This window comes from Setaria viridis, chromosome 5 (assembly GCF_005286985.2).
Source record: "Setaria viridis chromosome 5, Setaria_viridis_v4.0, whole genome shotgun sequence".
Lineage (NCBI taxonomy): Eukaryota > Viridiplantae > Streptophyta > Magnoliopsida > Poales > Poaceae > Setaria > Setaria viridis.
This window is the reverse complement of record NC_048267.2, coordinates 3,646,353-3,659,803: the sequence shown is the minus strand read 5'-3', so window position 1 is coordinate 3,659,803 and position 13,451 is coordinate 3,646,353. Positions and strand designations below refer to the sequence as shown.

The 13,451-nt window shown below is 46.6% G+C and overlaps 2 protein-coding genes across 2 annotated transcripts; one reads left to right on the top strand and one right to left on the bottom strand.

Annotated features, from left to right (window-relative positions):
- The first annotated feature begins 4,398 nt into the window (after window positions 1-4,398).
- On the top strand, window positions 4,399-6,707 carry LOC117854674 (serine/threonine-protein kinase-like protein At5g23170). The gene is made up of 2 exons (XM_034736900.2): window positions 4,399-4,818; window positions 5,159-6,707. The coding sequence occupies exon 2, from the start codon at window positions 5,234-5,236 to the stop codon at window positions 6,431-6,433; it is 1,200 nt and encodes a 399-aa protein (XP_034592791.1). The 5' UTR covers window positions 4,399-4,818; window positions 5,159-5,233; the 3' UTR covers window positions 6,434-6,707.
- A 1,976-nt stretch (window positions 6,708-8,683) lies between these two features.
- On the bottom strand, window positions 8,684-12,837 carry LOC117856826 (calmodulin-1). The gene is made up of 2 exons (XM_034739244.2): window positions 12,678-12,837; window positions 8,684-9,281 (listed from the first exon to the last, which is right to left on the bottom strand). Exons 1-2 carry the CDS (start codon window positions 12,751-12,753, stop codon window positions 8,908-8,910), a joined length of 450 nt encoding a protein of 149 aa, XP_034595135.1. The 5' UTR covers window positions 12,754-12,837; the 3' UTR covers window positions 8,684-8,907.
- Between the last annotated feature and the right edge of the window lie 614 nt (window positions 12,838-13,451).

Below are 13,451 nucleotides of genomic sequence, written 5' to 3'. Positions count from 1 at the left end.
CTTTGTCTGTATGCATCCAATCCTTGATCGCCATCAATCTTTGGCGACAATCATTTAAAAAAAAGCTAATAATAATTCTATCATCCAACAATTAAATAGAAAAAAGACAAGCTAGCTATTGTGTGCCGATCACGGAGATTGACGTCCTGGCAACAATGTCAACTTCACGTTCGTACGCGCGCGCACACAAACACAAAATCCTCCGCACCACACCACACCAACCCTCGAGACGAGACGAGGGGAAAGGGATGTCGCCATCGGCCGCCACACATCGCTACGCAACACGAACGTGCCGCGAGAGCGGCCACCGGTGCCGATGGCAAGGCACGCATGGCGCCATCAGCATGGGTGTTCTATCTTCACCTCCAACTCGCAGGACAACGAGCTCGTGTGTGGTGTTGTGTGTCGTCGTCTTCGTCTAGCCGGTCCCGTTAGTCCGCTGCGTGCCCAAATAAAAAGGAGCCAAGTGGTGCACAGCTCCAAATTAGAGGAAGAAGAGCAGGTTGGTGACTGCGTGCGTGGTTTCAGGCGGCCTCACGGGGTCAAACTCGAGCCTGATCGATGCCGCCAGCTGAATTAAGTAGTGCTAGTGCATATGGTGATGCTCGACGGACGTGGATGGGTTGGGAATCCTATCTTCCTTCCTGCGCGCCCTTGCCGTTAGCACGGCTGCACACGGGGGGTGTGAAAACAAAGCGTGTGTCGGTGAGGGAGACTTGTGAGAACTAAGGAACTGGCGTTTGAAGGCTCAACCTGAACCTGAATGAAAGGGATCATCGATTCTTCATCGGTTACAATACAAAAAAGGGAAAAACAAAAGGAAAGGAAGGCAGAGGGCAACAGTGGTAGTGATGCCGGGACCAATCTGATACCTAATCTACGGCTAATCTTTTGTTGCCCACTGTTGCTCGACGACTCGCTTGGCATGTCTGACCTGCTCCAGCAATCAAGCACGCACATCTGCACACGCTAACCCTCAAAGTGATGCACAATTTCAGCAGCAGCTGCAGGCCGGGCTAGACCACTAGTGTACACTGCAGAACAAACACAAGAGGGGGAGGATTCCTTGGAGCCGCGGTCGCTCACCAGTCAACCGTCGTTGCCACGCGCGCACCAAACGCAAACCCAACCCACCCAAACCCCGCCCCACTCCGGCACTCCGCTCCACGCCACGCGCGCGTGCAAAAGCTTCTTCCTGCTGCTTCCCCCTCCCAACTCTCCAGGGGCTCCAAATCCCGAAGCGGCCGGGTGTCGCTGCTGCTACGGTTGCGACGATCCCATCGACGCCCGTGGAGGACAGAATCATGGCGCCGTCGACCCGTAAGCGAGCCGTAATCAGACGGGAAGGGGAACCTGCCGCCCGCTGCAGCCCCTGCTCGTGCGGTCGTTGCCCGTTCTTCTCTGCGGTAATCATTCGATCGATCGAGTGCCGGGCGCCAGCTGGTGATGCCACGCACACACTAACCGACGGCAGCGTTACCCTTTGGCGTCGTTTGTGGCCAAATTGACGGGATCATTACAAGTTACAGACGACAGGATTCCGGTGCGGTACGTGTCCGACGTACAGCTACTTGTTTGGACTTTGGCGTCGTAAGCTCTGGATCCATTACTCATGAGGAAGGCATCAGTGAATGGACACCTGCCGCGATGCATGTTGGATGGATGGAGGGAGGAACAGTGCTCCTACTAGCTTGGTGCTTTACAAAACAACTGCAGAATAAAAGCGGGGCCCGCCCCCATCCCTTCCGTGATCAGATCACCCACTATTGTTTGTTCCTCTGCGGGGAATAATGGATCGGTTTGTGCCGTGCCGCCGGCCGCGCGGGAAAGAAAGGAGAGGAACTGAAGCATCGAAATGGATGGCATCATCACGGACCAGCGCCAAAGGGAGCGAATCTCTCTTTTGATCTGGAGAGGCCACTAGGCCAGGAGGAAGACAACAATAAACTTCTTTTTCGCGTGCGGGTGGTGGAGTCATTGACTCGCTGTGGGAGTGAGAGGAATAATGATTCCCTTTTCCCCTTACTCTTGAGTCTCTAACTCGCTTCTGCCCCCTTTCTCCTCGTAAAGGTTTATTGAGTGATCCTTTTTCGATAGGCGGCAATTTCTCTAGTACAATTCATTGCATTTTTGACAAAATTAATTTGCTGATTTTACGAGCAATGAGAAATGCTTTTATGTCTTATAGTGGATTTGTTAGTGGCGAACTGGCAACCGGCACCAGAGATTAACAAAGAAGATGGAAAAACGATATCTCACACTAAAGGCAATGCTCAAGAAGAAGAGGATGAACAAAAACCTTGAGAGTCCCTAGACACCAAGGAGGCGTATCACACACTCACCCAGTCCTATGAACGGAGTCATGCACGCTTTACCCTCATGTACGCCAGAGAGAGATGAAGCCAACGGATCTTGAGATTGTCAACACGATTACTTCATCTACCAAGAAAAAAATATGTAGTCATAACTGTACACTACGTCCCACTATGATTGTTGCTTCTGACAATGCGCCCAACTATATTGTTGATCGCATACAAATCTAAGGTTAGATGCTTTGCTCAGCATTGATAATTCTCACCATTGTACTGGAGCTACAGCATAATTTGTCTTAGATTTGTACGTGATTAGAAACATCCAAGTCGTTGTTTAATCTTGAGAATTAATGCCACCACAAGTCCTTCACGAGCAGTCAAAATCTGCTTGTTTAATCTGAAAGCGAAAGTCAAATCTCCTGCTGTTTGTTAGGATTTTAGTTGATGGTGGAAAACCATCTGGAAAAGAATTTTTGTGTTTCCACAGATTTAGGTGGGTGATGGTAACATAATTCAGTGCTTTGGTGAGGAATGAAAAAGAGAGGAGCAACAAGGTCAACGGAGCGAGAGAGAAGCAAATATATCTTTCATCTGATCAACTTCCTCGGTGGATATCATTATCAAGGCTTGATCTGCCGTTTGACTGAGCTAGAACTTGGAGAAACGCTACCAATGCAAAGCTCCACGGTCAGGTCACATGAACACAATTTATACTACTAGAAGATAAACTAAATTTCATAAGGCTATACTATAATTAGAAAAATAAGGAAGAAGTTATTGCACAAATTTTCTCCACGTTGGCATCCATCGACACACAAGGCTTCCCGTGGCCGTCATCAAGTCCAAATGGCCTCTCATGCAAGCGTGTCCCCGTGTTTCCCTTAGAAGTAACTACCTCAAAACTACACTTATAAAATAATAATTATGTAAAAATCACAATTTTCTTGCTGATTAACAGGGGTAGATGTCCCTACCCCCCCCCCCCACCCACCCACCCACCCACACATAGTGGATCCCCCTTGAGAAAGAAGGAAGAAGAAGAGAGATGATGAGGATGGAAAGGGAGAGGAAGAAGAAGGGAGAAGAGCCCCCTTAGACTCCGAGCGTGGATCTGCCACTGCTAATTAATATTATAAAGCTACACATTTTATTTGTGCCAATTTTGTCTCATAAAACTACACGTTTTCATGTCTCAAAACTTTAGTTTTTTAATGCAAAATGACAATAAATATGTTGCTTTGTTATAGGACATGGTTATACTAGTTTTTGAACTTTGATTCTCATAGGTGTAATTTTGTTGTACATGTTGTCAATAAAAGTATTGGTTTTGTGATAGTTTGTGCAATGTAAGTGTTATTTTGTGTAATATACTGAACGATGCATCAATAGATTTCATAAATCCATGCTAAAACTATATACTCCCTTGTCCAAAAATTAACTACTATGTTTAGGTTAGTTCTAGTGAAATTATCTTAGATTTGATCACATTTATATGAAAATATATGTGGAACCAAATTAGTATCAAATCAACCATGGAGTATATTTTCTTGGTGTGAGTATCTTTTCCTATGAACTTAGTCAAACATAAGATAATTTGACTTAGAACAAACATCGACATAGCATATTATGGGAGTATAGAAATTAAAAATGTATATAGAAATTGGCTCTAGCATTTTTAGTTCCAAGTGTCCGCTTTTCTAACCAGTGCTCGAGTTCACCAAATTAAAACAGGAAGTTTCGTGCTACTAGCTAGATTCCCCTCTTAGGTAGCTCATAAAATTTCTGCAAAATTAGGTTCCCATCAGCCATCATAGATCACAAAAATTCCACGTAACAGGATCGGTTGGCCTGCACAACTACACAATCTTTCCTTGTTACCCAACAACAAATTTTGTTGACTTGAAGTATATCCCAAGAGAACCTTTTTGAGATATATTAACCAACAGGAAGATAGCTCCTACTACAGATCTAGACCCGTGTTTGTTATCGTTTATAGGATCTTTTCTTATCTTCTAAGCCAAAACAAACTTGCGTGCTTCCAGCAGACGGTGTTATGCATTGCACACATTGATATTTAACTAGGGGCATTTTAGGGTTCATCAGATGGTCATCATCTCCCAAGGACGGCCTTGTATTTTCCTTCACGGCATCAAGTCCAAGTGCCCAGCCAGTCCACGGTCCGCACCTGCACTGCTGCACACATTCCCTCCTGCTGACAGATTAACATTCTCTGCTGCAGATTTGTTCGCTTGCTGCGAGGCCCTTCCGGCGGCTAGCACAACCACTCCAACGATCTCAGGTCCAAGAATTCCCATGCACCGTCTGACAAATAAACAACAGAATTTTTCAAAAAAAAAACAAATAAACAACAGAGAGAGAGGAGACAGAAGACAACAGAAAAAGAAGAGAGAGAGAGAGAGAGAGAGAGAGAGAGAGAGAGTGAGAGGGGGAAAATAACAAGAGGAGAGAGAGGGAGAAGAAAGTAACAAGAGGAGGGAACCAGCAAGTAAGCCATTTTAGCTCTCCTCCCTTTGCTTGGTCCGTTAGGTTTTGTTTTCTCTCCCTTTAATTTCTGCTGGGGCCTTTTCCTTGAGAAGACAAAATTAAAATTTGTTCTTTAGGGGACCAAGCAACAGCATCATCATCATCGCCTCTCTCTCTCTCTCTAGATCACTGCAATCTTTTTCTCTCTCCAAAAAAAACCGCAATGATCGACTTTACCACACGCTCCTCTTCCTTTGATGATCCCTGCTGCCGCCTTTACCTTTCTTCTTTGCCCCCTCTTTTCCCTTTATTCCGTGCCTAGCTGCTTTGCTTGCCGCTAACAAACTGCTTTCCATTGCTAGCTCCCTCCAACCCCTAGTCCCCTACTGCATCGCTCCTTCAGCAATAGCAGCACTACGTGAAGGTGCAGGGACGCCATGAAGGAGTTCTCGTACGAGGAGGTGGAGGCGGCGACGGGCGGGTTCGCGGCCAAGAACCTCGTGGGGAAGGGCAGCCATGGCAGCGTCTACAAGGCCAGGCTGTGGGGATGGGGAGGCGGCAGAGCGGCCGTCGTCGCTGTCAAGCGGCCGTCGCACGCGCAGGGGGCGGCCAAGCTCGCCAACGAGATCGCCGTGCTCTCCGCCGCGCCGCGCCACCCGGGCGTCGTCGCCTTCGTCGGGGTCGCGGCCCACCAGCCGGCGCCGGCGGCCGCGAGTGAGGGGTCGAGGGGGGTGTCGGCGCCGCCGCCGCAGCTGCTGCTCGTCATGGAGTACGTGCCCAACGGGTCGCTGCACGACCTGCTGCACCGGGCGCCGAAGCCGCCGCCGTGGCCGCGCCGCGTGGAGATCGCGTTGGACGTGGCGCGCGCCGTGCAGGCGCTGCACGCCGCGGCGCCGCGCGTCATCATCCACCGGGACGTCAAGTCCGCCAACGTCCTTCTCGGCCGCGACGGCCGCGCTCGGCTCGCCGACTTCAGCCTCGCCGTCAGGGTCGCCGCTACCGCCCCCAAGAAGGCGGAGGACGACGAGGATGAGGACGACGACGAAGGCTCGGCGGGGCCTGCGCCGGCGGGCACGATCGGGTACCTGGACCCGTGCTACACGGAGCCCGGGCGTCTGGGCCCGGAGAGCGACGTGTTCAGCTTCGGCGTGGTGCTCCTGGAGCTCGTGAGCGGGCGCAAGGTGATGGACGTGAACTCCTGCCCGTCGTCCATCGTCGCCTGGGCCGCGCCGCTGATCGCCGGCGGGCGGGCGCGGGAGGTGCTCGACCCCAGGGTGGCCGCGCCGCGCGCGGCGCGTGCCGAGGGCGCCGTCGCCCGCGTCCTCGCCGTGGCGGCGCGGTGCGTGTCGGAGAGCGTGGAGCGGCGGCCGCCCATGGCCGAGGTGGTGTCCGAGCTGCACGGCGCCCTCGAGAGCGCCGGGTGGCGCCAGCGCCGCCGCCGCGGCGTGGTCGAGCGGGCATGCAGGTGCGTCGCGTCCTGGGGTCAGCGCGTGGGGTGGAGCAAGAGGGCCCTGAGGGCGACCAAGATCGAGTGCACCGAGCACTCCGACAGCGGCGTCGCGCTCGATCGCGAGGGCTCGCCGTGCACTCTGCCGCCGCATCCGAACAACGACACGATCGGCGCACTCATCAAATGAGCCGAATCGATCGAAAACCAGACCACAGGTGCTTGTTTCGAGAGCAAATTGAATTTCGTTTTCAGTTAGGTGCTAAATCATCGATGTTTTACTAGGACTAGCTACACATCAAAGACTGTTACTGTCATAACAGTTATGAGATTAATCTACGACTGCTTTTTTCGGTACGATCGTTCAGCTGGCGCAGGACACGTCAGTGTCGAGATATGAATGTAGTGATGTGTATAAACTCGATTCACGTTTGAAATCTCCGCTTCTCGATCTTTGACTTCAACTTGAAACCGTGCATTTTCACAAGCATTGTATATATGATTGTACATAGCGTCACGTAAGCACCCGACCAAAGCTCTGGCAATGTCTGTATGGATATATTATATACAAATATACATGTATGGAAGGAGTAGTCGACGATGTCAACGAGGGCAGGTTAGGTAGCTGGGCAATTTGGGCACGGGCAGCTCATGGAGTTCAGGTAAGACGAACCCATGCTGGCATGAGGCCTACGGCATCTGCAGCGCTGCTAGACTAACATCAGGAGGGAAATTTTTTTGCTTTAGGCGTGAGATGTCCATCATGTGAACTGGCAGCTGCTGAACTGCCCTGCACGCATGCTGCATGCACGCAGCCGTAGAAAAGCTGCCGGCCGGTAGCTCTTTGATCTGATTTACTTTGCAAGGAAGAGGGGAAAGACTGTGGACTGTGGGAAAGAGAAAGGAAGGAAGGTTTGTGGAGGTTAATCTAGTGTCTGATGCACTGACAGGACATGAAAGCTCGCTCATTGTATAATCCTAATGGGGTATCTACTTTTGCTAATCTGCTTTTAGTGTGGCTTTTGAGTTGTTTAATGGGGAGGAGGATAGATAAAATTCCAGAGAGGATCGGATCTTCGGAGGATCAGTTCCGGAGTTTGGGAAAATAAGAAAGTCAATAATAATGTCATGCTTTTGTGTGTATCTGCCAAAATGCATTAACTATTGCGAAGGTATGAGAATTAGGAATGACAGCAAAATCCCTTTTTTTTAAGAAAAATACTAGAGATAGGGGACTCTACTTCTAGCTTCAAATCAAACTCAATTTCGTTTTGTAATATGGAAAGGTGAACTCAATGAATTTTGATTTAACTCTTGAAGTTCCGGAACACACAGAACACAACATCCCCAATCAACATTCTTGCAAAGAAAAAAAAAACATCCCCAGTCAACAGTGTTTTGAAAGATATTTTAAAACAGCATGCACCCAACTCACGTATTTTTATTTTTAAAATATGCACTCCCAACATTCACATGTCTGCAATAGTTAGGATCTATTTGGATCGAAGGAATCGAAAATAATGTTTAGCACATCAACAGATTTCACACTCGATAATGAAGACTTGCCAAAAAAAATTAAACTGGTAAAAAGTTAAATGAATTTGCAGACATCTCGTGTTTCTTAAATTTATTGAAAAAGGGTTATGCAAACGGAGTTTGAAATGTCACTTACTCACTTTGCGTTGATGTGCTAAACTATGAGGTCCATTTCTCTCTGCCTTTTCCCATTTGTTTAAGGAGAAGCCTTTCCTTGAGCGTCTATCTTGCGTTATTTGAATAATTAGGTCACTTTATTCTTTGTTTATCCATCAGGTTAGGAGTGGAAATCCCCTTACCTTTGAAACAGTTGCTTGTTTTTGTGGAAAAAAGGATGCGCAGACGAGGAGATTCAGTCCAAGAGACAAGCTCCATTGACGAATTCCCTCGTCGAATAATTCTTGTTCCGGATTTTTGCCTCTTTTGCGCGTGGACAAATCTACCAATCGCCATCTTCCACACTTCCAGCACTGCTCTTGGGAAAGAAGACTTGTGTTGTTTCTTGCGTTGCCTTCCTTTTTCCGATTTAATACCGGCGACCATTTTTTATTTTTTTGTGATATGTAAAGGAGTCTATTAAATTGATGAACAGAAAAAAAAACCGTTGACTTTTGCAGATGCATAGGAAAGCAAAGCGAGAAGGGTAAGATCATACTGGTTTCGTTTTCGTGCCTGCCGTACGGTCAACAGTCAACTTTTAGACCAAAACAGCAGCAGGACATCCCCGAACCGCTGCTGTTCACTTGAAAAAGTCACCGGTGCCTGCCTAGGTCATTACCGCGTAATCACTCTGTAATGCTGCACGAAGCTAACAGCACAAGCAACAACCAAACCAGATATACCATATACCAGATACAACTGCACCCGCATACCACACTTTACCGCAAGAGATTAAACGCCTAAATTTGGAAGGGAAAGGCATGATCATTGTACCAATATAACACAAATGTAATACAATCGCAAACGATTCCGAAATTACCGATGCGGTAAAATCCCTTGGAAGAAAACAAACAACAGATATGTTCATTGACCCACAGACTGGAATAAGGGATAACCAAATGCAGTCAGTTTTCAACACTAAACTAGTTACTACCATCAGGAGAGAAACTAGCTTCAAAAGGGCACATCTCACTTGGCCATCATCACCTTCACGAACTCCTCGTAGTTGATCTGGCCATCGCCATCCACGTCAGCTTCGCGGATCATCTCGTCAACCTCCTCGTCAGTCAGCTTCTCGCCGAGGTTGGTCATGACGTGGCGGAGCTCAGCCGCGGAGATGAAGCCATTCTGGTCCTTGTCAAACACACGGAAGGCCTCCTTGAGCTCCTCCTCGGAGTCAGTGTCCTTCATCTTGCGTGCCATCAGGTTGAGGAACTCAGGGAAGTCGATGGTTCCATTGCCATCAGCATCGACCTCATTGATCATGTCCTGGAGCTCAGCCTCGGTAGGGTTCTGCCCCAACGAGCGCATCACAGTTCCAAGTTCCTTGGTGGTGATGCAGCCTGTTACACGAGAAGAACATTACTTACTGCTATCTCAAATTAGTAAAATTGGTATAGCAATTAGCAAATACAGAGAAGAACGGGGAAAATATTGTGGTGGCACTCCAATCATGATATGGTGTCAACAGTAATAGCAACCATGCTATCAAATAGTGCCCTAAGACTAACATACGATGTTATTAAAACTAACAACCATGTCAAAGAAATATTCACCCCTCGTGATCTGGGAACTATTACAATGGATACATTGCCGTTAGTTAAGCACCCTTTTAAAAGTCTATTTTCCTCCCCTACCTGCCTCAGTCAGAGAAAGCACCACCACACTAATGGTGCTACAGGATAGCCCCTCTACCAGAAACTGAAAAATAGGTATCAACATTATTATAACCATAAACACCATAACTTTTCTTTATCTGACATGTAAATTAATGTATTTCGCAGGTACAGGACACTTAGACAAGTATGCAGCTATATAACACCAGACAGCAAACCATGAAGAAATTAACTGTGCCATCCAGCAGAACTTATGTAACGCAATCAATGGAATGGATAAAAGTCAACCACCTACACAGCATAGGAATCTACCTAACTTTTCTTTATCAGGATGCAAGGTATGTTCAAGGGAAGAGAACAAACACACATGAACCCCAGAATTTCTAGGAAGGAATTTCACTCAAGGCCTAATTATTAGGGTTGCAATGTGCTAAAGATCGATTAAGAACAAAATATCAAATTAGCTTGTTTAATACTAATGCCTGAAAACTGAAAAGGCGTGAAACTGTATCATGGTGATTGGTGAAAATTATGAAGAACTTCAAAATACTACCCAAAACCAATGCCTGAAAAGGTATTCAAGAATCCTGTTTTCATACGCAAAAGACAAACATGATATAAGAAGAATTTTGGTTCACGGTATACTGGGATAGAAACTAGAAAGTGAACTCCATGCTTTCAATATCTTTAGTTCAAAGATATCTATAGCTACACAATTAAGATTGCAGTGACTGTTTGACTAATGACTACACTTACATCGCACAGTTGCAACAGTATAATTATTACATATTCTAATAAATATCTACAGTGTGATGAATAGTGCCTGTTCAATGCAATACTAGATGAGCGCCAGCAATGCAAACTTTTTTGAGGCAACATGAATGACATTGGACTACCCTTTTGTCTACATATTATGACCCAGAAGGCCAGAACACTCCCACCACCCAGTTCAGGTCCACTTCAGCTCAAAACTTGACTGCATATTTCTTTCTAATTAAAAGGCACCTGATTCCTCCTAGGTTGGTCAACTATTTTTTTTTCTTATCATTATTACGCTAGCAGATGCCACACCAATGCATAACAAAGATGAAATGCACTGGACCAGATTATATTGGCTGGTAAACCCAAGGAACCAGATTTCCTGAGGACTGGAGTTATTATAGAATTGTACATAATTTTGTTGATATGCAAACAGCATATTGATATGAAGCATTATACAAGAATGTAGAGAGAAACAACTGAGGAAATGATCCGAAATAAGTAAAAATTAGCCCAACCAGAAAACCACTAGAGGCTTGCCAATTGTCTGCAGCTTCTTAGCTATTGACTAGGGCTAGGTATTGTCAAAGAAGTTGATAGTGCCCCTGATCTAACCTAAATCCATTCAAAGCCTAGTGCAAAATGAACATGTCACCTGTAAGCTCTTCAAGGAATAACAGCAAGAACGATTCACTCATGATAGCATATCAAACTGTTATGCATTCACAATGAAATAGAGTTACACGTTTCCAAAGGATCATAGGTTTTGATTTTGCAGTTTTCAGCTAGGTAACCTTTTTTGTCTTGATCCTATATGCAACTTTGGTATGTTTTATGGAAGCAAAATGAATGGAAACGAGGTAAAACAAGTGAGAAGTAGGCTATTGTATTTAACAAGCAACTAACTCCAAGAATTCTTTTTCCCTACCTAGATGTAAGCTACATAGTTATGACGCAATTATTGTGCTTACTATTTGCATGCTAATCCCCTCAATAACTCTACTCATCCATAATCAACAAACGTTAAATGACATTATTCCATCAGCAACTGCATTCATAATCCATATATATTAGTACTCCTACCGCCATGCTCATCCATCAGTATGAATGAAGACCAAAATCCTACGAGGCTTTTTACTTCCAAATTCCAAATAGTGGACGATTAATTTAGGTATCTGACCAAATCTAGCACCCACATAGCAATAGTGCTAAGTTTTTCGCCATAATTTATCCAACAATTTGACGAAGGATTTTCTTTTACCACACAATCACAGGAAACAGGATTTCGTTGGGGATCAACCAAACATCCACCATAAATCCAAAGCGGCAGTTGCACCATTTACCCACAACCTGTCAAAGGTGCTAACGGCTGTACGGCGTAATGCCATACAATGTTGCAAGGCCCAAAAGAACTACCACCAACACCCACATGGCAATAGTGCTGAGTTTTTTCGTCATAATTTGTCCAACAATTTGACGAAGGATTTTCTTTTACCACACAACCACACGAAACAGGATTGCATAGGGGATCAACCAAACATCCACCATAAATCCAAAGCAGCAGTTGCACTCTTTACCCAGAACCTGTCAAAGGTGCTAACGGCTGTACGGCGTAACGCCATACAATATTACAAGGCCCAAAAGAACTACCACCAACATTTGATGCATTCATTCCGTGTCCCTAACACCGGCAACACACCATGTATCATCTTTTCTGCTATACCCATGCCTACTAACTGGTAACTCACCATGCTCCCATAACCCATGACATGAGTTGGATTGCACCACGCTCTCACCACCTTGAAGCTGCAGGCAGCAGCAGCTGGCATCACGATGTCCGTGCTAGCCACGTTGGTGCCACCCCCTCATACAGATTCCATGCCTTCTATAATCATTATCCCGGTTACCATAAAGGGGGAATTATCATGGTACGTAATGATTCCTTGGCTGAACTCCCCCAGGAACATCCAAACGACCGATCCTAGACCCGGCCGATCGATCCGCGTCGGCATTTCCGTCCAGGCGCCCACCACTCTTCGCGGCTCCGCGGTCAACTGAGAAAACCCTCATCGGGCACAGGGCACTATCTCTCTCCACGTTTGAGATCCTACTCAGAGAGATTGCCAGAAATACCGCACGAGCTAAAGGATGCGAGATCTGCATCTACATCTCGACGCACCTCGAGAACAAAAAAAATCACAAAATCTACACCGCGATTCACCTGGTGCAAGTCGCAACGGACACAACCAACGACCAGACGAGATCCCCCCGTCCCGCCCGTGAATCTACCACGCCACATCGAGCAAAGGGAGGGGAGGCACGCATCGAGGGAGGGAGAGAGAGAGAGATGCAGAGTGGGAATACCGTCGCCGTCCTTGTCGAAGAGGCTGAAGGCCTCCTTGAACTCGGCGATCTGGTCGTCGGTGAGCTGGTCCGCCATGGCAACACGGGCGAGGGATCTGACGGAGGGAGGGAGGGAGGGAGGGAGGGAGGGAGACGGGGGGCAGAGAGGCGAAGCGCGAATGGAGGAAGTGGAGAGAGGATGCCACGCCCACGAGGGAGACGAGAAGACAAAAGACCCAGTCGCACAGACCGACCGGCCTCGTGGGTTCCACGCGACACTTGCCTCTCGTGCTCCTACCGGCTACCACGCTCCACGCCGTGAGTTTCTCTTCTCGCGTTGGGGGGACACACACTGGTCCAAACTTGGAACGAGAGAGCATGGAAACGACGAGTCAATAACATTTACATATCACAAATATACTATGGATGGAAGCAGATTGAAAAATGCGAGTACTATAATCCTCCTTTTATTCCAAAATATAAGGTGCACGCAATTTAAGATTCAAATTCTAAAACTTTTACCTACAATTAATCTTGTATAATGAAAATTTTGTCTTGCAAAAATAATTTAATTGGATTTGTGTTTAAAGTACTTTTGTATGGCTAAAATTTTGTTGCTATAAATATTATATTATAGAAGCAGGATTGGAGACCATGCCACTTTTAACCGCGCTTGATTTTAAGATGGAGGTAGTAAACGTTTATGACAACGGGCCATGTTAAAAAGAAACAGATCTATTCATTTGAAAAGAAGGAAAGCTCCATAATTTTGCTTGCCACAAATTGAGCCAAGTT

Bases quoted from the DNA above. Each gene is read 5' to 3' on its own strand.
- LOC117854674 (XM_034736900.2), top strand. From the start codon at position 5,234: ATGAAGGAGTTCTCGTACGAGGAGGTGGAGGCGGCGACGGGCGGGTTC.
- LOC117856826 (XM_034739244.2), bottom strand. From the start codon at position 12,753: ATGGCGGACCAGCTCACCGACGACCAGATCGCCGAGTTCAAGGAGGCC. The intron at 9,282-12,677 runs GTATTCCCACTC...CTCGTGTAACAG, and splicing joins CTTCGACAAGGACGGCGACG to GCTGCATCACCACCAAGGAA.